Source organism: Sphaerodactylus townsendi, linkage group LG05, assembly GCF_021028975.2.
Source record: "Sphaerodactylus townsendi isolate TG3544 linkage group LG05, MPM_Stown_v2.3, whole genome shotgun sequence".
Classification (NCBI taxonomy): Eukaryota; Metazoa; Chordata; class Lepidosauria; order Squamata; family Sphaerodactylidae; genus Sphaerodactylus; species Sphaerodactylus townsendi.
The window spans coordinates 11,236,065-11,263,460 of NC_059429.1; the positions used below are offsets into that span (position 1 = coordinate 11,236,065).

The 27,396-nt window shown below is 46.8% G+C and overlaps 1 protein-coding gene across 1 annotated transcript in view; it reads left to right on the forward strand.

Moving 5' to 3' along the window:
- Nucleotides 1-27,396, forward strand: part of LOC125433265 (protein unc-13 homolog A-like) — a 126,853-nt gene that overhangs the window by 64,932 nt on the left and 34,525 nt on the right. Inside the window, exons 18-22 of the mRNA XM_048497766.1 lie at nt 287-439; nt 1,723-1,846; nt 9,243-9,248; nt 18,047-18,085; nt 25,324-25,353. Of these exons, the coding sequence (XP_048353723.1) occupies nt 287-439; nt 1,723-1,846; nt 9,243-9,248; nt 18,047-18,085; nt 25,324-25,353 (352 nt within the window). The remainder of the gene's footprint in view (nt 1-286; nt 440-1,722; nt 1,847-9,242; nt 9,249-18,046; nt 18,086-25,323; nt 25,354-27,396) is intronic.

The window sequence follows — 27,396 nt, forward strand, 5'->3', positions numbered from 1 at the left end:
TTGGAGATATTTTCTTGGTCTGTTCCAGTCAAGATATTCTTACATTCTGGACCTGTCAAGAACTCCTGTACGCAATGGCATAGCGCCCAAGAGGCGGGGGGCATCTCGCTCCGGGCACACGCCAGTACATGGGTGGGCTGGGGGTGTGGCAAGGGTGTGGATGGGGCAGGGGCAGGGGCACAGGCCACACATGTGCCCCGGCCACAGTTCCCCCTCACTACGGCTCAGCCTGTACGCACCCCTGGAAAAAATGTGACAAGGCCTCTCATTTCTCCTCCTTCCCTAGTTTTCAGCCACATATTGAGGAATGCGTGAAGCAGATGGGCGATATTCTGAGTCAAGTAAAGGGCACCGGGAATGTCCCTGCCAGCGCCTGCAGCAGTGTGGCCCAGGATGCTGACAACGTCTTGCAACCCATCATGGATTTCTTGGACAGCAAGTGAGTGAACCTGAACGAGGCTAGAGTGTTATGGGTTTCTGTGGTGTAGTAGTGAAGAGCAGTGGACTCCGATCGGGAGAACCGGGTTCAATTCCCTGCTTCTCCACATGAGCGACGGACACTAATCTGGCGAACTGGATTTGTTTCCCTGCTCTCCTACACATGACGCCTGTTGGGTGACCTTGGACTAGTGGCAGATTGATCAGAACCATCTCAGCCCCACCTACCTCACAAGGGAAGGAGTTTGTAAGCTGCTTTGAGACTCCTTACAGGAGAGGAAGGTGGCGTATAAATCCCTCATCAGCTGGGAGGCACCATCAGCTGGGAGGCAGCTGCCGATGGCCTATTTTTGAAGGTCACATGGATGGGATTCAAACATCCAAACAGGCTGTGGGTTAATTAGCTGCCCGATTGCCCTGGGCAAACAGGAAGTGATCCAAACTGGCAGGTGTTTCAGCATCCTTATTCCTTTCCTACACAAGATCCAACTGACCCTTGTCAAGTAGCTGGAAATAGAAGAGAGAATTAGGCATTAGCAGAATCCTAAGTAGGACATTTTTTTTACAGCTTATTTTTCACAATCAGCTGCAGGCAGGATTAAAATAAGGGCTCTGCCCAGTGCTTCATAGGCTACCTTTCCCACATCCAAGGTCAATGGCGTAACTACAAGGGGACTGGGGGGTGCACGTTGCACCGGGCTCACGCCTGAGGGGGCAGCAAAAATTTTAGATTTGTTTTTTGTATTTTTTAGTGTTTTTCAGTTTGTGGCCTGCAGGGGGCACAGTTTTTAGAAACTCCAGAACACCAAGAATTTCAGGGAGTTTTCAAGGGGACTCTCCTGACACTTGCTACTCAAGTTAGGTGAGGTTTGGTTCAGGGGGTCCAAAGCTATGGACTTCCACAGGGGGTTCCCCCATCCCCCATTGTTTCCAATGGGAGCTAATAGGAGATGGGGGCTACACCTTTTAAAGTCCATAACTTTGGATCCCCGGAACCAAACTTCACCAAATCTGGCTGGTATCATCAAGATAGACTCCTAAAGATACTGTGAAATTTGTATGCTGCTAGCCTAAAACTGTGCCCCTATGGGCCGAAAACATGAAAAACCAGCAAATGAGCTTATCGCGAGGAGGCAACAAAACTCAAATTTTGCACTGGGCTCCATTTTCCCTAGCTATGCCTCTGTCCAAGGTACTGAAGGTCTACTTGGAACTAAGTCTCGTGCAGAAAAAAGTTCTCTGTACCATTTCCTGTGCCCATAATGCCTTTCTCCCTCCCTCCAGCCTGACTCTCTTTGCCAAGATCTGCGAGAAGACAGTCTTGAAACGAGTCCTGAAGGAGCTTTGGAAACTGGTCATGAACACCATGGAGAAGACCATTGTGCTCCCTCCCCTCACTGACCAGACGGTGAGTCCTTCTCAAAGGGTAGGCCATTAGACCTAGCAGGGAGGGCTGTCCCTCCCCTTGGCCCTTCTCGATCAGCGTCCCAAAACTCGGACAGTGTGGAAATCCTTCCAGGTTTCATACATGCTGCGAGTGCAGACTTGGCTGTAGAAATCAGTGCACTGAACATCAAGAAGGCTGCAGCCCCTGAGTTCTCACTTCCTGGTTTCCGAGTTCCAACCAGTTGCCCAATCTCATTCCCAAAGCAGAACTAAGTCTCGGCCGCATTTTCCTTGCGGGCTGAGGAAGCGGATGGCCACTGGCATAATTTATGCCGGTGGAGCCTCGGGACCTCTCACATGGTCCCGTGCGGGCGGTCCTGAATCCGCCGCAGGCATGAGGACAAGCTCGACATGGAGCCGCCCGCCCGGTTTGTTTTAGCCTTTCACCTACCTTTTCTCCTCTGCGAGAAGCTTCTGGCCCATAGGAGGAAGGACCGCTTCCGCGCTGCCCTCCGATCCCCGGGGGTCAGAGGGCAGCATGGGCGTGTCCTTCCCGCCTTCCGGAGCTTCGCCCGGGAGAAAAAAATGGAAGTAAAGCTCGGTAACAAAACAAACTGGAAGCTTCTAAATGCGGCGCCATCGGATGCCATCGTACCCAGTTTAATGCACCGCACGGCACCCGGTGGGAAACGCCACTTTCCAAGAAAGCAGTGTTTTCTGCGGTTTTGGGGAAGCTTGATGGTGTCGGCTATCTTTCTGCAGCAGTGGCAGCTGCATCGCGAACAATTCGCTACGAGCGGACAGTGTTTTGACGCCTGAGGCGCTGTTGTTGGCCTGTGCGGAAACAGCCTCTGTTGCTCCACTGTTTAATTTTCAAATATTTCTCATGTGCCTCCATGCACATCATGAGCCGTTCCTTCATATCTTCCCCACTCTCTCCCTCACCAATGTATGCTGGGATAGGGACATGACAGGGCAAAAAATCTTGATGTCGTTGTGGGTAATTCTCTCTGGTAAGAGCTGCTTTTTCATTACAGCAGAGTGCACAGAGGCAAATCAGAGCGGAGCTTACCCAGGCATGCATGTGTGTGCTGGCAAAAAACAAAGCTCGGAGCCAATTCATGGTTTCGAACTCATGGGAGTCTTTGTTAGTGAACTCCATTATGGATAGAAAAGTGGAGAGAGAGGTTCTCTATTCGAATCTAACAAGTTGGATGCCAATGGATGCTGTCTGCATCTCTCTGCACGAAGGAAGGAAGGAAGGAAGGAAGGAAGGAAGGAAGGAAGGAAGGAAGGAAGGAAGGAAGGAAGGAAGGAAGGAAGGAAGGAAGGAAGGAAGGAAGGAAGGAAGGAAGGAAGGAAGGAAGGAAGGAAGGAAGGAAGGAAGGAAGGAAGGAAGGAAGGAAGGAAGGAAGGAAGGAAGGAAGGAAGGAAGGAAGGATCCCTGAGAGCAGCAATCTACACTTCAAAGGGATTGTGTCAAGTAGAGAACAGGCACCCCATGTCTTGACTCCTCTATCTGTCTGACCCACTGATCAGTTCCCCTCGGTCACTGAGGAGACAGTGCAAAGTCCTTCACTTCCAACAGCCATGGTATAGGATGGCTGCTCTGAGATTCTTCTTCTGTCAAACCCAAGGATTGCCATAGGCACATCGTTGGAACATTTTGCCCACAGCCGACAGGAATCTCAATGCAATCACGTTTGACTGCGGGAAGAGAGCACCCTTGCAGTGCTTTATTAGTGCACTCAAGTGCATCGGTGGGGTAGAGGAGGAAGGAAAGAAGCAAGCAAAATCAAAACTGCCACAGTCTGGGCCTGCTCATATTTTGCAATTGGTTTTAGAATCCCCTCCCAGTTCAACTGGAACGAATGAGTAGCAAATAAAACCACAGGGAGCATTTCCATAGTGATCGCTGAATGGGACGGGAGGGAAACACATGTATCCCTAAAGTCTTCGCTTTCATTTTAATTCTGGCAAGAAAGCGTCTTCTTTTGAATGGGAAGCTTTGGCCCCTTCCTTTGCATAAGCATATAATGTCGTTTTCAAACGCCAAACCGCTTTCACAGCGGTTTTGCAAGTGGATTTTTTGCTATTCCTTTAGCTTCAAAGAGCATTGAAAGCAGTTTGAAAGTGCATTATTCTGCATGTGCGGAAGGAGCCTTTGTTTGAAAGTGAGCATATGACATTTTGACATCCAGCGAATTTACTGATAAGGTCTTTCATGTCAAGGGATGGGGCTTTATTGCCTCCATTCTATAGAATGTGGAGGAAAATTATGTGCAGATATATATTTGAGCAACTATGCTCAGTTTGCCTAATGCCATGGTGGCGAACCTTTGGCACTCCAGATGTTATGGACTACAATTCCCATCAGCCCCTGCCAGCATGGCCATATTGATGGCAATGCTGGCAGGGGCTGGAAATGGGAAGTATAGTCTATAACTATCTGGAGATATAAGGTTCGCCTAACTAATAATGGGTACAGGAGATAGCTTTTCTCGGGGTGGAGTGAAAGCTAACTTGGTGCAAGTTTTCCGTTCTATGTTTTGAGAACAGCCTTTCTTATTTATCTCACTGCATGCCAAAGTCCACCAGCTCTGTAGGTCAGGGGTCTGCAACCTGTGGCTCTCCAGATGTTCGTGGACTACAATTCCCATCAGCCCCTGCTGTAGGTGAACCCCTGCAATCTCCAGAACGGTTCCACACCACGCACGCCCCCAATTCAAAGAATGGGTTCAATTCTATATAGTTTGGTACAGTTGTTCTCTCAAGCATTTCTTTGGGGAAAGAGATAAAGGTGGATTCCACACAGCTTAAACATAATGTCTTTAGGACATTATAGAAAGTGTTTTGGGAAAGAACTTCTCACAGCTCTCTTCCCCAAAATGACTTCAGCCCGTTTTATTTCTGCCAACCCGGGTTTTTCAAAAATCACTAAACTAGCGCCCCCCCCCCCCCCCGGGTTATAAGATGTTTCCTACTTGCTGAACAAACACAAGCAGGCTGGAAACACTTTATTTCTTCCCGCCCAAACCTCTTCCTTTTACTTTTGAAGCTCTGGCCTGCCATTTTGTGCGCTGAAGCAGATTCTCTGTGAGGATTCCCCATGGGGGTTTCCTCCGGCTGCAATTCATCCCTGCGCGATTTCGCTGCAAAAATTAGATGGATAAAGTTTGTTTTGCGCAGCAATCCCATGCATGTGTAGTATTTCCATTTTTTTTGTTTTGAGGGGGATGTCTGCAAAGCTACAATAACACAAATATGTGCACGTTGTAGCTTCTCTAATCGTGTCACTGTAGCTTCACAGACATCCTCCTTAAAACAAAAGGGAAAAGGGAAAAAATGACACGTGCGTGGGATTACTAGGCAAAACAAACTTTATTCGTCTCCTTTTTACACCAACATCGCACACAGATGAGCTGCAAGCGGAGAAAACCTCCGCGGCACGCAAAATGGCGGGCGCAACTGTGAAACTGACGAGAGTTCTGTGCAGTTGGTGGGAGAAAAGATACAATTTTGGCTGGCAACACTTGTGTTCTCTCATGCTGTGGGAACACAAAAGGCCAAAGTGGATCTTTTAAAAACATCCTAAAGACATATTTAGGCTGTGCGGAATCTACCACATCTGCATCTGAGGCCTTGTTCCAAGAAAACAGGAAATGAACATAATTAATTGCAGACTTCCTGCCACGAGATGCGATTGTAGGCTGTTAGCATCTGCATCTTTAAAAGGGTATTGGAGGAGAAGAGTGGCTCTTAGCTGTGATAGGTAAATGGAGCCTTCATGTTCAGTGGCAGCGTACTTCTCAATTCCAGCCTTGTTTTTAGGTCTTCCGGGGGCATCTGGTTAGCTACTGTGGGGAGCAAAGTGCCAGGCTAGCTAGATCTTGGTGATTGGGTTAGGATCTTTGTATGAGAAGCCAACCTGTTTCTGAACTGTTATCATTTCAGGTTGTAGGTGAGGCCCCTACCGTTTCTGCATTCAAATAATCTTTGCACATATGAAACTAGCAAGTCAAGAGAACAGGTTTCTAGCTTAGCTTTCTATGTGCAGAGAATTTATTTGAGTTGAGGAAAGGACAGCCATGTATTTATTGCGCTGATTCGTGATGTACATAATTTTGTTGGAAACCACCCCAAGCTTGAGAGGGGAGGGGTGTGACAGAAGTTTAATAAACAAATAAATAAATAAGGCTCCACCTTCTTCCTGAAGTGGAACAGTCCAGATACTGGTTGACCTGCTCATAGGTTCAAGAAAGACTTCTCCGGAAGCTTCCGAGACAGGCCTGTAATAGCTCTCCTCTTGACAGAGATCCATTGATGACAGTGGGCCTTTCCCCACTTACCTTAAGCCCCGCGCTACTCCCCTCAAGTAGCGCGGGGTCCCCCAGCACTCCCCACGACAGGGGCTATCGCACCCCCTCAGTGCACGGCATCCCTGGCGCTCTTTTAAATTGCGCCTTGTGATGACCCCACGCAGAGCACGGGGTCGTGGGGACGCCCGGGTGCGCGGCATAGGGGGGATTAAGGTAAGTGGGGAAAGGCTCAGTATTTTAGGGTTCAAGCGTCTGCGGCACTTTCCTTATCTCATGGGCATAGTTTGTGGGACTGGTTTTGCTCTCTACAAGTAATAAAGCTGTGTACAGACAATCCCAGATGTGGCAGAGCAATAGGGTGGCACATCTTTCTCTGAGCCTTAGGAACACCTGGTGTGAAAAGTCTTTGCTCCCACGCTTTCTGCAGGATTCTCAGTTTTGAAATAGGTTGCTATCTTGCTTCTCTTCAGCAAGTCAACTTATATAGTTTGATCTCTGGAGTCACTATAGACCCCAATACTACCCCTGGATAGTTGGTCAGGTGCAGAGCAGGCAATCAAGTCATATACCAATACACCTTGGATGAAAGCCATCTGTTACTTAATTAGAATCAGTTTGATCCCTGTGCCTGGTTAATTGTTTCCTTCAAGCTTAAGGAGAGATAAATCTCTCAGTTTGGGAAACTGACCTGGGGGGGGCGGGTATTGTCGAAGGCTTTCACGGCTGGATTCAACTGGTTCTGGTGGGTTTTCCAGGCTGTGTGGCCATGGTCTGGTGGATCTTAAGAATCTTGTTCCTAACATTTCACCTGCAAAGTCTGTTGACAGACTTCCAGTGGTGGGATCCAAAAATTTAAGTAACAGGTTCCCATGGTGGTGGGATTCAAACAGTGGTGTAGCGCCAATGGGGCTGGGTGGGGCATGACGAGGGCGTGGCCAGGCATTCCGGGGGCGGGGCATTAATAATTTCTCTGTTACTGTAAAAAACTCTTACTGTAAAAAAAAAAGTTCCTAATTTCCAGCTGGTATCTTTCTGTCCATAATTTAAACTCATCATAGCAAGTCCTGTCGTCTACTGCCAACAGAAACAACTACTTCTCCTCTAATTGACTGCCTGTCAAATACTTAATACTTTCAAATACTTAATTTTGTTTCTAGAAATCAAAAGGATACTTTCCTTAAACAAGGAACTTTACCATATTACTAAAACATGTTTTTAAAACAGCCCAACAGGGAGAATTATCCCATTTTCTACCTTCGCTAACCAGCAAATAATTAGTAACTCACTCCTGGGAACTGGTGAGAACCTGCTGGATCCCACCTCTGCAGACTTCCCTTTGTGAGTGTCTGACGATGCCAGCCGCAGATGCAGGTGAAACGTTAGGAACAAGATCCACCAGACCACGCCAACACAGCCCGAAACCCACCAGAACCAGTTGACCTTGGGGGTTTTGCGTGAGGGTTGGAAATGGCAGTAGGAGTCAGTGAATGTGGTTTACATGCCACTATTTATCCACCCCTTTCGATTCCTCAAGGATCTTTGCCTTGTGGTGGGATGGGGAGGCTGTCAACCTTTTCTACTTTCTCAATCTCCTCTCCCAATTTAGGTCGATTCTGCACTTGCGTTATCGACCTAAGTTCGAGCTGCGTTCGACCTAAGTGCTCCGCACGACCACTGGGATCGACGAGGTTTTGTACCAGCTTCGCCCCGTGTAACGGTCAAATTTCCGACTCCAGCTGGGAACTACTGGTTTTCCAGGGAACCATGCTCGAACTCAGCTCGATTCCAGTAAAGTGCGGAATCTCTGGTGCCAGGAGTTCCCCATTCAGCCAATCACAGCTGAGGGTTTCAGGCATGCGTACAGCTGGCCAATCAAAAAACGCCACCTTCGTCCCTCCATTCCTGTGGCAGTTTTTTTATAACGTGTGTGGGGATAGATGGAACATGGCCGTAGAACAGTAGCCAATCGGAACGGAGTGGCGAAGAGGCACAGGATGATTCCGCCCTCCGAGCTGGGATCAAGCTGGTTGCAGTGGGGAACAACAATGGCTTCGACCTAGGTCAGTACCCTTCTCAGGGAACTGGGTCGAACCTATTTTACTCATGTGCAGAATCGCCCTTAGTTCCCATCATTTGCTCTGCATTGAAGTTTCCTTTACAAATACTAACTGCACTTCTGATACACTTTTCTAGAGCTCTTTTGTTGAGTTTTTTAGAACTGTTGTGTTGAAACAAACCTACTGCATGGTAGTAACGGCTCGCTGGCAAGCTAACTTGCTTGCAGATAGCTCAAATCTACAGTGTCGCAAGGGCGTGTGATTTCAAGAATGAAGGTTTGAGCGGTGTAGCAAAAATATCTAATGTGTTTCTAAAGAGCTCCTTTTCTTGGGGGATGTTGGATATTCTATGATCCCACAGCCTTCAGTTTTACCTTCGAATTTAGCCATTCGGAGTTTCTTTCCTTTCAAAAATGGAAATAAGTTTGGAAATATGATGGCCGAGATTAACTGTGCAGCCGTATTCCTTGTGATGAGAAGGGTGGGGCTTCAGAAGAATGAAGCAGAACTAAGAATATCCACTTAGGGACTTCTGAAAGTTATTGTGAGGCCTGTGTACTTGTATGTGTGTGTGTGTGTGTGTGTGTCAAGGATGTTGTCTTTGCTTGTGCTGTACAGGAAGCTGTTTTGTGTGGAGATGCTGCCCAATCTCTCACCTCCACCCTGCAACATGGAACACCCCATATTGTTTTCCCTGGTGCAAAATAAACCCCGCAAACCTACTTGTTCCATGCCGTTTCTCTTTCTTCCCGCCGAATGCTTGCCTTCTAATGTTCTCCACATTGAGAGTAACTTGCATAGCAATGGCACAAGAGAAATGAGTGAAGGAGGGAGGGAAAAGGAGAAAACGAAAAGACTCCACTTGCAACCCCCCCCCCGCAAAAATGAGCTTTCTTATCTGTGTGGTTGTGGGTCAGGAGGGACTGTGGTGCATGTGGGGAGGGTCAGTACGGGGATGGAGTGGGTGCAGGGCCTTGAAGGTTGTGGCTCACTCACGTGACCATTATTTTTTCCAATTGCTCCGCACCCCTCACCCTGGCAGATGATTGTAAGTACGGTGGCTCACCCTGTCTGTCTTGTCTGTCTCTTTCTCTCTTCCTGTCCGTGTGCCTTGCGTACAGTTACCCACCTCCCTTTCCAGAAAAAAAAGAAAAAAAAGAACTTGAGCTGGTATTTTTTGTCCTTTTCTGTTGTGGCTGCCTGCCCTCTCCACTGTGCCTTTCTTCCTCGCTCCTATCTCCCCTGCCCCAGAATCCTTTGCCTCTTCTTGTTCCATGACATCCCTGCCATTGCTGAGCTACTTCGCGCCAGCTATTATGTCTTGGTGGAAAGTTTGCTGCCCACGCCACCCCATCCGGTTTCTACGCCTGGGTTGCTTTCTTGGAAGGGAGGGTGTTTCGGGGTGGGAGGGAGTTCCCATAGTTGAAAGCAACTTGGAGTGGGGAAAAGTTTCATAGAGGGACCCCTAGCTCAGAATCCACTTCTAATTTCAGTGCTTGTAGCTGTGCAGGTCTACTCTTGAGGGGTGGCTAGCATAGGGTAGGTGTACTTTGAGATCAATCCATCCCCTCACCCATGGACTCCAGCCCCCCATCTATCAAGTTCAGGGGTCCCCAATGTGGAGCCTGCCAACACCTTTCCTGGTGGGCGGGGCTTCTGATTGACCAGGCAGATTAGAAGGGATCCTGTTTAAAAGTTTCTGCCTAAAATGTTAAAAGTGTAGTTAATAATAAAGTAAGGTGACCAGATGGTCACCTTTGTGAACCAGGAGGGGGTAGGCGGCCGCGCACACACGCACAGTTGCAGGAGTGCACTGCCTTCTGGGGTACTGCCATTTCCCGCCCTGTCACAGGGCAGGAAACGGCAGCGCCCCAAAAGGCTGTGCTCCTGCGGCCGCGCGCGCAGGAGGCTGCCGCACTGCCTTGCGCCCCAGAAGGCAGTGCGGCAGCCTCCCAAAAATGGGGACAATGGAACTAACCCACGGGATGCGGGACAAATTGTGTGAAGGCGGGACTGTCCCGCCAAAAGCGGGACGTCTGGTCGGCCTATAATAAAGTTATGCATAACCTTGCTCCTGTGGCAGCCATTTTGAGGTGGCGGCCGGCCCCCTTTGACAGAATTCCATGCCATGGCAGCATTGGTGCTTGAACCCTGGTCTCCAAGATTTGAACGTGACGTTGCTACCCCACACTGGTTCACAGGTTCAGTTTCTCTGCGGTGCTCCAGATTATAATGTGACAACCAGTAAATCCTGTGGCCGTTATGGGGTGCAGGGACATAGACTGAAGCACAGAGCTGTTACAATTCTCATTGCGTACCCCTTAGCTGATTACCCACTTCCAGCGTTCCCCAGCCTCACCCTGCTTGGCGTGAAAAGTCATGCCATAAGTTCTCTTGCTTACCCCGTGGAAAGCAAGAAGCGCACGCAGGGCAAGAGGAAGCGTGTCAGGACAAGATTTCTTGCCTCAACACGTCTCCTCTCTCCATGCACCACAAACAGGAAGTGCGTCAGGAGAATATTTCTTGCCCCAACAGGTCTCTTCTCTCCATGCACCATAAACAGGAAGTGCGTCAGGGCAAGATTTCTTGCCCCAAAACGTCTCCTCTCTTGGTGCACCACAAACAGGAAGTACATCAGGACAAGATTTCTTGCCCCAACAGGTCTCCTCTCTCAGTGCACCACAAACAGGAAGTACATCAGGACAAGATTTCTTGCCCCAACACGTCTCCTCTCTCGGTGCGCCACAAACAGGAAGTACGTCAGGACAAGATTTCTTGCCCCAACACGTCTCCTCTCTCGGTGCACCACAGACAGGAAGTGCGTCAGGACAAGATTTCTTGCCCCAACACGTCTCCTCTCTCCGTGCACCACAGACAGGAAGTGCGTCAGGATAAGATTTCTTGCCCCAACACGTCTCCTCTCTCTGTGCACCATAAACAGGAAGTGCGTCAGGGCAAGATTTCTTACCCCAACACGTCTCCTCTCTTGGTGCACCACAAACAGGAAGTACGTCAGGACAAGATTTCTTGCCCCAACACGTCTCCTCTCTCGGTGCACCACAGACAGGAAGTGCGTCAGGACAAGATTTCTTGCCCCAACACGTCTCCTCTCTCCGTGCACCACAAACAGGAAGTGTGTCAGGACAAGATTTCTTGCCCCAACACGTCTCCTCTCTCCGTGCACCACAAACAGGAAGTGCGTCAGGACAAGATTTCTTGCCCCAACACGTCTCCTCTCTCCGTGCACCACAAACAGGAAGTACGTCAGGACAAGATTTCTTGCCCCGACGCTCTTCCTGTCCCATTCTCACCAGAGCACCGATGGGTAATCAGCCAACTGTTATCTTGCCATTTTGTCATGGAGGGCATACCAGTTTACTGGTAAAAATATATTTGTATTTGTATTTGTATTTATTACATTTATAGGCCCCCTCATCCCCGAAGGGCTCGAGGCGGCTCACAACGTGATTGTTTCCAGAACAGTAAATCAATATAACATAAAATCTAACTCATTAAAATTCAGCAGCAATTAAAACAATAAATACAAACAAATAAATACAATACAAATATAATCCTTCCGCATGTCTATTTCTGAGCAAATATGGGACGCTGGCCATAATGAATCAGACTTTGGATCTACCTAGTTCAGCACTGGAGTTCTCCTGGAGACTCAACCTAGATTAAGGTCGTACCCAACACCAGAGATCCTTTGCTGGAGACTCAACCCTGGGGCCTTCTACCTGCCAAGCTGACCCTTAAGCCTTTTGCCTGCCCGATCCGCCTTTTGCCTGCCCGATCTGGCCCTCCATACAACAGCCCCAAAAGGCAAGGCACCATTCTTTCATTTTTGTATTGCGGATACCATTCGGCTTCCCCGGGGTTTAAACCGCCCAGAAATGCACCAGCGAATGACTTGTTGGCTTTTTACTTTTTTAAAAAAACAAGGTTTCTGGCTGTCGCATGCCTGCGGTAACAGAACTAATAAAGCGTGGAGCAGCTGGGAACTGAGAGAAACAAATGAGATTCCTCATGGAGGTCCTTGAACCTGGGAGAGCAAGTTTTTTTGTGTTTAAACCCAAGCTGGGGTTGGGGGCTTCCCTCTCCAGAATGTTAATATATGTATATGTTTTGCTTATCTCGGGTTTCCATTACAAAGAGGGTCAGCAACTAACAACTCTCAGGCCAAATCCAGCCGGCCAACAAATGGTGGGATCTTCCTTGCTCTGCTCGTTCCGAAACAACTTATTCCCTTCATTTATACTCTACCTTTCTCCTGACAACAAAATCCAAATCCAAATCCAAAACTTTTATTAGGCATAAAACCGGTGTGTGTCAAGAATTTCAAATACAATAAGAAGATCATTATTGCGCAACTTGCAGTACACAGAGTAAAAATATAGCAACAGCTTCAGAGATTTCAACATTAGAGTTATTTAGAAGCTTAGCCATTTTTATTTTGCTGCCTGAGGGAAGTAGCTAATACCCTCCTTCTATTGAAAGAACTTTTAATACAACAACATTTGTGTGTGGAATAAAAACATTTATTAACAAAATTGGTTCAAGGTAAACACAAGCGAAGGCGCAGCATGGGGGTCTGATCTTATGGTATGTGTACTGGGCAGCCAAATATTGCTGTCCCCCAGACACCTAAATTTTTCTCAGCACGCCTGCCGATGAAAAATTATAACGCACACTGGACCAGCTGTGAGATTCCAGATGGGCGGTCGCCACTTCCTGAAGACTCCTTGCTGTCAGGGGCGCAAGCCATCTAAGCCCACGTCTGGGCAGGTGACCCCTTAGCTTGCTCCACCCCAAACCTCGTGAGGAGGTTCCACCACAGCAGGTATTTTGCCCACTGCCCCCCAGCTAAAGTAGCAAATGGGGAGGTGGTGAGGCCGGGCCCAGGTTTAAATAGGCCTCCCGGCCCCACCTCCCAAGCCAAAGCCTTGCGAGCATAGAGGAGCTCGCAAGGCGAAGGGGAGGAGGCAGCCCCATGGAGGCTGTCCCTTCCACCTCAGCAATGGCAGCCGCGGTAAGTCACGGCTGTTCTTTATCAGAAAGGAGCATAAATTCTGTTGGTAATACAGTTCTCAAATCAGTTCTGATGTTGTTGTATTTTGAACAATGAATCAGAATGTGAGAAAGTGTATCAGTTGTATCAGGCCAAAATCGACAGCAACGCTCATTTTGTGCAATACTAGAGAGGCTGCACCTTGAAGATGTACTGACGGAAAAGAGTTACACCTTGCTCTAGTCATGACCCATCTGCAATTGTAATTAACAAGTTGTTCCAGGTATATAGCAGGGCTAGATTTCTGAGGGATAATTCCAAAGAATATTGGAGAGCAATGGTAAATCTCCAGAGCGGTGCCTGACAACAACCCTTTATGGTAGATTAGGCTGAGAGTGACCCAGAAAGCTTCCAGGATGGAGATAATATTTGATCCTGGGTCTCCCAAGTGATAGACTGAGGTTATTCCCTCATGGTCAAAATATCCTGGGTTGAGCAAGAGAAACAGAATTCCACGCAACAATTCTGCACGGTTCCCGGTCCTAAAGCAGGTTTCCCCCGCAATATTCTCCTCATCCCAGCGTATTCAAAACCAGCCAAATTGGAGATTCTTTTTAAAAATCCTGGGGTGAGCCTGCTAGAGCCTGCTACCGTGCAAACACCAATCAGAAGCAGACACGCTTTATTTTTCCCTCCCAGCCGCCTGATCTCCCTGCCGGACATTCATTCAAGCTGCTGCTCAAAAACAACAGCCGATCAGAATACCGGGACACTGGGCACACTCAGATAAGCTTGCAGCTTGCAACTGCCACTCAAAAAACAACAGCCAATCAGAACGCGGGACACTGGGCATGCTCAGATAAGCTTGGAATGTGAATACAGAAGTCCTGGGCTCGCGCAAAACACGTATTTCCTCCCTGTCTTCACTGGATTCCTTCAAAAAATGGGCAGCCATGTGAACGGACAAACCAGGATTAAACAGACCTGGATTTTAAGAAACCTATGGTACACAGGTATAATTTTGCTGTGCGGAAACAACCTGACATTCTCACCACTAAACCACATTGGCTCTAGGACCATGGTGGCGAACCTTTGGCACTCCAGATGTTATGGACTACAATTCCCATCAGCCCCTGCCAGCATGGCCAATTGGGGTGAGCCAATTGGCCATGCTGGCAGGGGCTGATGGGAATTGTAGTCCATAACATCTGGAGTGCCAAAGGTTCGCCACCACGGCTCTAGGAGGAAACAGGAAGGAGGGAGAAACACACAGCAGCAAAAGAACAAAAAAAGGGAAATTAATTTCCAAATTCCATTCACCCATCTCTCTCAACTGGCATTCCAGTCCCACAGATGTTTAGCTCATATGCAATGCAACTGTCAATGACGTGCCAAAGGAAGCCATGGACATGCCATTTGTATGAAATATGTCACATAGCAGCCCAGGAACTGTGCAAACATTCAGGATCGTCTGATAGAATGTGAGGGTACGACCCAGAGCGCTGGACTTCAGCTTTCCCAGAGCCAGGGTTCACCTTTAACCCCTTGGCAGCAGCTTGGCACTCTCTGCAAGCACATGACCTCATGGTCACGAGACAGGAAGAAGGTCAACGAGAGTTATAGCGTCACTGATGTCAAGGGCAAGGTAATGGGCAGCAAGCCGGATGAGCCAGGATAGGGAGATGAGATGAGCTCCAGGAGGTGTACCATGGCAAGGAACAAGCCAAGGGTCAGATCCATGAAAGAATCTGCTCTGCCATCGACTGATTGCCCTGCTGCTGCCTGTTTTCAGCATGTATGCAGGGAGAGGCAGGAGGCATGGCAAAAAACCAGCCTGGTTGGGCTTGCAACTCAGGAAGTGGGGTCTTTATAAGCCACCTGAAGCTCCTGTCCTATAGGGGATGGGGGAAATCAGTGATCTTGAAGACTTTTGCAGAGGTGTAGCTAGGGAAAATGGAGCCCGCTGCAAAATCTGAGTTTTGCTCCCCCCAAATGTTTGTGGTTTTTGTATTTTTTAATGTTTTTTCAGTTTTTAGCCTGCAGGGGGTGCAGTTTTTAGACTAGCAGCATAGAAAATTCAGGGTATCTTTAGGAGACTATCCTGATGATACCAGCCAGGTTTGGTGAAGTTTGGTTCAGGGGATCCAAAGTTATGGACTATCAAAGGTGTAGCCTGCATCTCCTATTAGCTCCCATTGGAAACAATGGGGGATGGGGGCACCCCCTTTGGGAGTCCATAACTTTGGACCCCCTGAACCAAACCTCACCAAACTTGGGTGGTATCATCAGGAGACTCCCCCGAAAACTCCCTGAGATGTTGGTGCTGCTAGGGGTCTGCAACCTGCAGCTCTCCAGATGTTCATGGACTACAAATCCCATCAGCCCCTGCCAGCATGGCCAATTGGCTAGCCTAAAAACTGCACCCCCTGCAGGCCAAAATCTGAAAAACACAAAAAATACAAAAAACAAACCTGAAATTTTTGCTGCCCCCCCCCCCAGGCGCAAGCCCAGTGTGAAGTGCACCCCCAGGCCCCTTGTAGCTACGCCTCTGAGATTTTGTGTTGGGTGCATTGGCCACCAAAGATTCTCAGCTCAAGCATCGTGAGTAGCTCAGGCATGCTTGGTTAATATAATAGAGTTTGCCCAGTCATGGAAACACAATATTCAGTGCAGTAAGATCAATCCTTTCAAGAAGAAAAATTGCAAAAAAGGTGAAATGTACATTTATCCAAGTAGATTGTGTTCACGTTCTTGCCACAGTTGAAAGAAAGATAGAAATCCTAATCTAAAGAATTTTTCCCTGTACAAGTGGCCAGCTCTCCCGGAGTCACGTGAGCACAAGTATGGAATATTTGCTTCTACAGGAGAGGCCTGTGGAGGCGTCTGACTCCATGCAGGTTCATGCGGAAAGTGAACAAAAGAAGCAGTGGCTACTGAGAGATCAGGAGGAAAGGGCAGAGGGCAATTTCCAGGGTCAAAGAGAGGAACATCCCACCAAGAGATCACTCGTACGCTTGAGAGATTTAGCGCACACACACACACACACACACACACACACACACACCACATATCCAGGAATTCTGAGTTGCTCTCCCTTCAACAGTAGGTAGGTCTTCACAAGCCACCTGAGGGGCCTGACCTATGGGATGGAGGCAATCAACCTAGAGGCTTTTGTGTTGGGTGCATTGATCACCAAAGAATCTCAGCTAAAACATTGCGAGTAGCCCTTCTGTTATTACTTGTGTGAAGGGTTGTGACGGTGACGTTACTCAAAAATCTCCTTTTTTTCCCCTCAATCTGCCTATGCCCTATGCGTTCTGTTCATCATACAAACAAGAACTGTGTGTAAAGGTGACTTCGGGCAGCCAAATGTTTCCAGGTGCAGGCAGAGAAAGCTGGAGGGGATCTCAGAGTCCTTGACTACCTTTCTCCTTGTTCTTTATGCATGCTTTTTTCACCTCTCTTTTAGTGGACTATTAGCCCGGCTCTTCCTTCTTCCATTTGCTGCCAAAGGAGAGAATGGGTAACTAGGGAGGCAGGCGGAGGGGCAGGCAGGGTGGTTACAAAGGCCCAAGAAGAACAACCCAAGGGTTGCAAACACTGTAGAGCATAGGTGTCAAACTCGTGGCCCTCCAGATGTTATGGACTACAGTTCCCATCATCCCCTGCCAGCATCATGCTGGCAGGGGATAATGGGAGCTGCAGTCCATAACATCTGGAGGGCTGCGAGTTTGACACCTGTGCTGTAGAGGATCTCCGCACAGACCAATCAGCTCAGACCTCTCGCAGTAACTCTGTACAGGCTGCAAGACTTGATTAGGCCCATTTGAAAAGTCCCCTTGTCCTAAAAATGGGGAGGGTCTAGTTACAGAATTGCCAACCTCCAAGATCTTCCATAGTTACCACAGATCTTCAAAACACAGGTATCTATTCCCTTGGAGAAAATGGCAGCTTCGAAGGGTGGAATCTATCATACTATACTCTGCTGGGCTCCCTCCTCTTCCCAAACCCAAACTCCACCCTCCAAATCAGAGGCGTAGCTAGGGAAAATGGAGCCCGGTGCAAAATCTGAGTTTTGCTCCCCCCAAATGTTTGTGGTTTTTGTATTTTTAGGTGTTTTCAGCCTGCAGGGGGCGTAGTTTTTAGGCTAGCAGCATCAAAAAATTCAGGGTATCTTTAGGAGACTATCCTAATGATACCAGCCAGGTTTGGTGAAGTTTGGTTCAGGGGGTCCAAAGTTATGGACTTTCAAAGGTGTAGCCCCCATCTCCTATTAGCTCCCATTGGAAACAATGGGGGATGGGGCACCCTCTTTGGGAGCCCGTAACTTTGGACCCCCTGAACCAAACCTCACCTAATTTGGGTGGTATCATCAGGAGAGTCCCCCAAAAACTCCCTAAAATTTTGGTGCTGCTAGCCTAACAACTGCGCCCCCTGCAGGCCAAAAACTGAAAAACACTTAAAAATACAAAAAGCAATCCTGAAGGTTTTGCTGCCCCCAGGTGTGCGCCCAGTGCAACGCATGCACCCCCAGTCCCCTTGTAGCTACACCTCTGCTCAAAATCTCCAGGAATTTCCCAACCCAGAGCAGGCAACTGTCATTTGTTTATACCCAGCATCACTGCAATAGCATAAGGACTTGCTTGGGCACTCAGTAAGAATGGCAGCACAAAGAAGGGAACCAAACCTCACCACTCTCTGGATTGAGCTGTGAGGTCATGGAGACTGTATAACCTTCTTCCCTCCCTCCTTCTCTCCCTTCCTCCCCAGTACGTGACTTCCATTTTCTCCCCTCCCACAACTGCATTGATCAATCTGTGATATTGTTTCTACAGGGGACACTCTTGCGAAAACATGGCAAGGGGACAGAGAAGGTAACTCCACCGCTTTGGCTCTTTGATTGTCTGTCTGTAGTGATAGGGCCTGAACCAAAATCACCAAGAGGGAAAACCAAACACCGAGCCCAAATTTAGTGTTGGTCTTGGCTTGGAGGAAGAGGATGAGGAGTCTGAGGCTTTGAATGTTGGCCTCACGTTTGGTCGTCGTGTTTCGTAGTTTGTGTTGTTGTTCAGCTGTGTGTCCTGGTGTTGTTTTTTTGTCTGGGTAGAGTGATGTCTGGGAACTTGTGCCTCGTGGCTTTTGGTCTTGTGGGGGTTCCGGGCATCATATCATGGGATGCGAGTGATACAGCTGGTGCAGAAAGTAGGGTTGGGTGCCTCTGGGTTGTGGGTTCCCATCAAGAAATGTGCAACTTACTGGCCATTTACAATTATGAGCACAAATGATTTGTAAAGAGATTGTGTCAATTAGAAATGCCAATCAGGGAAAAGACAGCAAAGGCTGCCCTTGAGGCGCTCAATCAAACCAACGGTAGGCAGGTTTTCTAGTCTGTTTCAAGCAACCAAGCGAACCTGTTTTGACCACAGTGTTGCTCCGAGAAGCGACATGCTGTCTACCTTTCACTCCCGGCAGGGAAAGGCGAGGAATGCCAGGAGACCAGAGACTTGAGTTAATAAATTTTATTCGTCAGAGATTCTAGTGGCAAACAGGAGAGGACTGGACTGGCAAAGAAAGTTAGTCCTTTTTTATAAGAAAGGGCTAAGAACACATCACCGGTTCAAAACAAAACCATAAACCTCACATACATCATGACGAAACTTGACACTTCAGTATAGCCCTTCCAAATTAACCATCGAAGAGTTCTCTTCCATTCTGGCCATCCCGACCTTATGTAATATATCAAGTTTAGGGAGTGTGGCTGAATTGGGGCAGGTTCCCAATTCTTCCTGGGCAACTAGGCTTTTTCTAAAACACTGTGTCAAGCAGAGGCTTATCAACTTTCTATTCGTTCATAATCAAGAATATATTATATACATTCCATTAATATATTTTGCTTTGTTTGTTTGTTTGTTTGTTTCAAGTTCAAAGACCTTTATTAGGCATTAAAACATAGCAGAGCTAAGTAATCCAAATACAGTTTTACAAGATAAAACAGGTACTCCTGTTTCAAAAATGCATACATCAGAGCGAAAGAGGAGACCAATGTTTGTTTGTTTATTAGATTTTAAACCACCCACCCCCGAAGGGCTCTGGGCGGTGTACAACAGGCCAAAAACAACATTACGCACACAGGCCAGAACAACATTTCACACAATAAAATTAAGTTAAGTTAAAACAATTTCCAAACTCTATAAAACATAGCAGCATTAATACAGTACAATAAAGTACAACAACATTCCAAGGAGTGCGACGCCCGATCCCAAGGCCGAGAGGGGGCAGCAATATTAAGTAGATGCTATATTGGGCGTGCCAGTGATGGACAATAGATAGAACAGCAATTCTCTAAAACCGTTTTAATCCTAATATATATAAGCTATGTAAACAAACTTTTATTACACCTTCAGCAAAATTCATAAATTCCCTTAAACATTACGTCAGACCTTGTTACAAAACGCTAACAGCTTGCATCTGGTATTCTAATCTCCTTTCCTTAGAGAAATTATCTATCAGACAGAAACAAAGGAGTGTACATCAGCTGGGTTCTTTAATTATCTTGGTTTGTGTATGTCTTGCCTGGCCTGTGTTAAAACCAGAAAACTTTGGCCAGTCGCAAGGGCTTCTGGCCCGTATTTTACTTCTGTTACTACAGTTAAAAAAACTTGTGGACTGTAATATTTTTTTAAAAAAATTCCCACATAAACAGCCAAAACATACAAACATAAAAAACACAACCCAATACACATCACATATTGGCTTCCAGCTATCTCATCTTTATTAAAAGTTAACTCTAGATTCATGCATAGGATTAAAACGTTCTTTCAATAGCTATTCCTTAATTGTGTTCTGGCACTTACAATCTACTGTTTTCTTTCAATTTTTAACCCTGCCACTATTTCTCTATTTGAATAATTTTTCAAAAGATATTCCATAAAAGGTCTCCAGTTTTCTAAAAAAAATTGTCTAAACTGTTATCTCTCAGTAGTGTCATCAACTTCACCGTTCTTGAATATTCCGTAACTTTCAGAATCCAGTCCTCTTCGTTGGTAACTTATTATCTCTCCATTTTTGCACAAATAAAGTCCTTGCTGTAGTTGTCAAATACATAAACAGAGTTCTACATTGCTTAGAAAAATCCTCTCCCATGATTTCCAACTAAAAGACCTCAGGGTTTTTTTTTCCAGAATTGTTATCTTCAAATCTTTTGTTGTTCCTTAAGCAAAGCAAAGCCTTTATTGGCATACATAGAACAACAGCAACAAAACACAACAAACATAAAAAAATTTTAAAAGGCAAAAAGTATAACCTCAGATAAATACATATTGTTACTGGCTCTGGATTATTTCCATAACAAAGCTTGCAACCTCTTCACAAAAAACAGAATCAGAGTTATTCAACAAGAGAAATAATCTAATCAAATCTGTTAACTCAGATTGGAAGAGAGGGTGTAGATTGACGTATTTAGATCTAATTTTAGCAAATTTAGTGCAATGTAATAGCTGGTGAGCCAATGTTTCAACTACCTTAGAATTACAGCTACACAACCTTTTAGATTTTTCCAGGTTATTAAACCTGCCATGTAGTAAGGCAGATGGCATAACATTGAACCTAGCAATTGTGAAGGCTCTCCTTGAGCAGGGGTTAGTTAGAAAATATAAGTAGTGGGCCATGCGACCCTGCTCAAATGGAATTAAAAATTGTGTGGGAGAGCAAGTTCTTTTAGCTGCTAGATACAGTTCTGCAAATTCCCAATCTAAGAGTCCGTCTTTGAGTAGTTTGTATGCTTCTGAGCAGGAAAGAGAGTAGAGTGATTCAAGAGACAAACCGATAGATACAATTTTATTTTCAATCAGAGAAAAACAGGGGTTAGCCTGTGTGTCTGGGAGTATTAAGGAAACAAGGGAATGTTCAGATGGAAGATAATGAAGACGCAGCCAAAATCTAAAAGCTCTAAGCCAGGCTTTAATTTCCAAGGAACTTTGCCCAAGTTCCAAACATAGGGCTGCGTAGGGGACACAGTTAGTAATCCCATAATTTCCTCTCCCATGATTTCCAACGAAAAGACCTCAGGGTTTTTTTTTTCAGAATTGTTATCTTCAAATCTTTTGTAGTTCCTTAAGCCTGTTTACATATCCATTGCATAGGAGGTCTCAGTGCCCTCTTAGGCATGGGTGGGAATAGTAGTGTTTGGCTGGAAATATGGTTGCCAACCTCCAGGCGCACCCAGCAAAGTTATACAAAAAGAAGGGGGGTACACACAGCATGCAGGACAGAGAAGTTGCACCCACACGACTCACAGTGGAAACTGTATAATTTACAACCAGAATGTAAATACCAACTCCATATTGCAAAAATGCATATTCAGCAAAATTTCTCAAGTCTCATAAATTTCATCAAAATCTCTTAAGTATCATAAATATAAACATAAATACTGAGTCCTCACTCTTCACGAATAACTTTGAGTGTCATGGCAATGCTTCAGTACCGTGAACATAAATGCTGAGTCTCTGCTCTAAATACACGCAATTACCCAACTAGTCGGCTACTAGCAAAACCTGACCTCGGCATTCCTTCAATAGGTCTGGAAACCTGTTTTTTAAAAAAACATAATTCAGTACTTATAATACTTAGTCAGTCAGTTTTATTACGGCCATTAGGCCAGCAAAAAAGAGTAGAGAAGAACAAGAAACAGGAAGAACAATAAACAAAAGAAAAATTGAATTTGTACAGAAATCCATGGTATAAGTCTATACACAAAAAATATCATCAGCTTGTAGCATTATTACGGTCACCTTCATGTGGTCTGGCTCTTGATCCTAACATGATTCTTCGCTTATTATGTGCCAGCATACAAAATTTAGCTACCTGCTGAGCTATAAAAGAAACTCGGTCTTCCAGTAAAATTCTCACAAGAGCTGAATCGGAATTAACTATAGTTAAATTTCTGTACTGAATAAACAATGGATGAATTAAAGCCTCCCTTTCCCCTTTATGGAGTTCACAATGCAATAAAATATGTAGTACAGAGTCCACTTCCCCTGAGTTACAGACACATAATCTCCTATGTCGTGGTAATTATCAATACCAGGGGATCTGATGCTACAAAACTTTAAAGCCTCGTGCTGCGATTGTCTACGGGTTGTGTGTTTGAAACCACGGAGACACGACCTCCTAAAACTTTTTAAAAGCCTCACACAAATACAGTGTGAGATGGTCGGCATGAGCCCAGAAAATGGCACCAACAAGGAAGTCCAGGAGGTGTGGGAAACATGTTTAAAAGATCGCACAGCAAGTGAAAACGTCTTCAAAACTTTTTTGGGAAAAGAATCACTAGGGAACAGGAATAAAGAAAACATTTTGAGGCTGGAAATAAAATGTTTTGGGCTAAAAACGCAGCAGAACTCCATGGAGGACACGTTTGATTCCCTGCCATGCAACGTTTTATTTGGGTTGTGAGGAATGGACCCCAGTCACTTTTCTACCTTATGGGAACTCAAGGTGGCTTACAATGTAAACAATAATAAAATACATAATAACCACCAATTACAATCAATCATTTAAAACTGCTGGTAGACAGAACATCTAACCCGGAGGTGCCCAACTCTGGCACTCCAGATGTTCATAGATTACAATTCCCATCAGCCCCTGCTGGCATGGCCGATTGGCCAGCAGGGGCTGATGGGAATTATAGTCCATGAATATCTGGAACGCCAGAGATGGACACTCCTGATCTAACCAAATGCTGTCATGAATAAAACTATCTTCAGCTGTATTGTCGAAGGCACTTTTCTACCTTATAAGAACTCAAGTCACTTTTCTACCTTATAAGAACTCAAGATGGCTTACAATGTAAACAATAAATAAAATACATAATAACCACCAATTACAATCAATCATTTAAAACTGCTGGTAGACAGAACATCTAACCCAGAGGTGCCCAACTCTGGAGCTCCAGATGTTCATAGATTACAATTCCCATCAGCCCCTGCTGGCATGGCCGATTGGCATATTCAGCAAATGGGATGGGAATTGTAGTCCATGAATATCTGGAATGCCAGAGATGGACACTCCTGATCTAATCAAATGCTGTCATGAATAAAACTACCTTCAGCTGTATTGTCGAAGGCTTTCATGGCCGGAATCACTGGGGTGCTGTGTGGTTTCCAGGCTGTATGGCCGTGTTCTAGCAGCATTCTCTCCTGATGTTTCGCCTGCATCTGTGGCTGGCATCTTCAGAGGATCTGCATCTGTGGCTGGCATCTTCATCAGATCCTCTGAAGATGCCAGCCACAGATGGAGGCGAAACGTCAGGAGAGAATGTTGCTAGAACACGGCCATACAGCCCAAAAACCACACAGCACCCCACTATCTTTAGCTGCCTCCTAAAGACTGAGAGTAACGGGACAAGGCACACATAACTGTAGGGCTAGCACTGAAAAGGTCTTCTCTGGTATGCCCACCAAACAAGCTTCTTTGACCAATAGGACAGTCAAGAGATCTCCCCCTATGATCTTCGTACAGTCTCCTGTCCCGGTTGATTCCTACAGCATTTGGATATATCTTCATTACAAATTTTAAAGCATTTAGCTAGAGGTGTCACTCAAATGTTGCCAGAACTAGTTTAGGGAGTTTCCTCCTCCTTCCCCCAAATTAAAAGAGCTGAGGCCTGCTATGGTGGTTGTATGGAAAGTACCACTTCAGACTTCAGGGGGGAGGGCGCCATTTTTATTGCTCTCTCCCAGATTAAAATGCCCCGCAAGAAGAAAAACACGGACAGCAGGAGTAGGCTGGACAAAGACTTCTTCTGCCTGATAAGCGCTAGCTTTCTGTTTGCAGAGAACTAGTTTTCGTATCAGAGGGAGCATTAAGATCCCCGCCACCCATAGAAGTACAGTCTACTCTTATCACAGTATTCTGCAACCTCATTTTGTGATACACCTCGAGAAACTTGAAAAAGAAAGGGGGGGATTTCATTGCTAGCAAATTGACTTGGGATGGGGAGGGAGGAAAACGAGGAGTTTGCACGCTGTTAATTTTAACAGTCGTGGTTCCCAGGCAGGGAGCTCTGGGAATGAGATGGTTAGTTCTCTAAAATGAGATGGTTAGTTCTCTAAAATGAGATAGTTCTTCGAACCTGAATTTTCATGGTGTGAAGAGAGGATCTGCATTTTAAATCCTTTTGGTCGTCATGCCCTTATCCCAGGAAGCAGGTTCTGTTATTCCCCAAGGCCCCTTCCGCACACGCAAAATAATGCGTTTCCAAACCACTTTCACAGCTGTTTGCAAGTGGATTTTGCCATTCCGCACAGCTTCAAAGAGCACTGAAAGCAGTTTGAAAGTGCATGATTCTGCATGTGCAGAAGGAGCCCCAGAGAAGCTTTTATTCGTGTCTCATTAAGCATCAATTATCCCAATAATTACGATGGGTTTAGTTCTTTGTATAGTCTTCTAAGGGAGGGAATTTTAGTCAGACCCTGTCCCTTTAATTAATTTCCCTAGAAGCAGTCTTCCTGTTATTACCCAATAATCCCCCTTTTTAGGTCAGTCAGTCAGTCAGTCTAAGGTGCCTAGGGTAGTTGGAAGGCTGCAATATCTGTTATGTTTATGGTGTATAGACAGAGGTGGGATCCAGCAGGTTCTCACAGGTTCCCGAGAGTAGGTTACTAATTACTTGTGTGTGCCGAGAGGGGGTTGCTAATTGGTGATTTTGCCACGTGATTTTTGCCTTAGTTACGCCCCTCCTCCGCTCCTCAGCAGTAGCGCGCAGAACTGGAAGCAGTCTAGCAGGAGGTGCACCGGCGTGCGTGGCAGCTTAGCCAGACTCCCAGGATTCTTTGGGTGGGAACCATGACAAATGGGTGCCAGATTTGGGCAGGTTGATGGACGTTCAACCAAAACTCTCAGGTGTTTTTTTTGGGGGGGGGGAGAGGAGAAAGGGGCAAGTAAGCCTATTTCCATTCACGAGGCAGACCAATCCTGCAGCGACCATTCGGGGAAATCGCCAGGCCGCGGGTGGGATCTGATATTGGGGAGGGAGACTGCCTTTTGTGTATATTGTGTGCGCTGTTGTGTTGGATGCTTTAACGGTATATAAACCTTCCTGTTCTTTTCACAGAGCAGGGTGAAAATTCCCAGTCACACGGAAGTAAGGAGACTGCGTTTCATTCTTAGCCTGCTTAGTTCTCTCCTTTCTTTGCCCTTTGTCCATAGAGTTCCTCTGTCCATTTTGCCTGTGATCTTCCAGTCCGTATGTCTGCCGTGTCTTTCCCCCCTTTCTCCAGGCCGTGTCGCCTGGACCCGGCTGCTCTCTTAAACCCTGTACTGAGTATTTTTTTTTGTCTGTTGATCTCTGTTCCCCTTTTCAAAAACAAAATCCCCATCTGATTCTCAGCTTGCTTGTCTGCCTGTTTGCATGCAGTGGGGATGGTGGGGGGGGGCCTGACGGGGGGGTGTTGAAATCTGAATTGGAAGGTCAGGGATGGGGTGTTGGGTAGCAGAAAAAAAGATGCAGGAACGAGCGGAAAGCGTTACGGGGTTGATGGCTACTACAATTCTTGTTTTTGGGGAGGAGTTTTGTGCTCAGAAGCTGGCGGGCAAAAGTTTCTGGGCATCCGGTTGATAGTTACAAAGCAATTCTCACTGATATTCCTCCCTGGGTTTTGGAATTCCTCCACCCCTTTGCTCACAGCAGGTTGGTGTATTCTAGGGTGTGCAGGCACAAATGAACCAAAAGAGCAAAAAACTGCAGCATATAATTCAGGATCCGATTCCCCAATTAATTTTCAAAACATACATTTTTCCACCTGAATTAAAGAAGAGTAGAATATTCCCATCCTTATTGCTGACCCACAGAATGGTAGAGCACCCATAGGACAAGAAGGCATGAGTGCCCCCACACCCATGAGGCTCCTCTCCCAAGGGGCAGCTGCCAACGGGCTTCTCCTCTTTGGGCGTTTCCCCACTCACCCTGATCCCCCCCATGCTGCATGCTGCTCTCAGTGCGCAGCATCCTGGCACACGCCCAGGCGTCCCCACGACCCCACGCTCTGCGCAGGGTCATCAAAAGGCGCCGTTTTCTCCAGCGCCAGGGATGCCGCAGGCTGAGGGGGCGTGACAGCAGCAGCTTCGGGGCAGCTGCGCTGTCGCCGCCCCTGTCATGGGGAGTGCCCCGGGACCCCGCGCTACTTGAGGAGAGTAGCACGGGGCTTAAGGTAAGTGGGGAAAGGCCCTCTGTCTGCTTTTAGACTAGATCAGGGGTCTGCAAACTGTGGCTCTCCAGATGTTCATGGACTGCTATTCCCATCAGCCCTGCCACTTGTCCATGCTGGAAGGGGCTGATGGGAATTGTAGTCCATGAACATTTGGAGAGCCACAGGTTGCAGACCCCTGGACTAGATGGATAGCTGCAACTTTCTCCCCTTGACTGGAGCAGCAACCTGGTAATACGTCTGTGCTGCAGTGACTCCTCCCCACCAATGGGGTTGCTGTTGGTCCAACTCTGACTCCCTGGATGCAAGGGCAATCTGGCTGTGACATCTGTCACTCCATTGATCACCAGTTTGATTCGGCTGATCTGGCTACCTCCCCTACCTCCTGGTATCCCCTACCTCCCTCCTACTACCTCCCCTCCCCTGGTATCCCCTACCTCCCCTACCTCCTGGTATCCCCTACCTCCCTCACTGCTCCATGTGCGTCCTTCCCGAAGCTGCACACTCGGTGGAAAAGGACGACCATCCCAGATAGAAGGAGTGTACCATTCTTCGGTCAAGGGTATACAATAGCAAGGATAACTCTTGACTCCCTTTCCGCACATGCAGAATAATGCACTTTCACAATTGTTTGAAAGGGGATTTTGCTATTCCACACAGCTGCAAAAGTGCATTGAAAGTGGATTGAAAGCGCATTATTCTGCATGTGCGGAAGGGGCCTGACTGTTTCAGAGCTGCAGCTAGAACTGGTGGAATTCCTTGCAGTAGTTGCCAATGCTCCATGCAGGACTCATGCCCAAAATCTGACACTAAGGCTCATTCCGCACATGCAGAATAATGCACTTTCAAACTGCTTTCAGTGCTCTTTGAAGCTGTGCAGAATGGCAAAATCCACTTGCAAACAGTTGTGAAAGTGGTTTGAAAACGCATTATTTTGCGTGTGCAGAAGGGGCCCAAGAGCTGGGACTGAATGAGGCTCC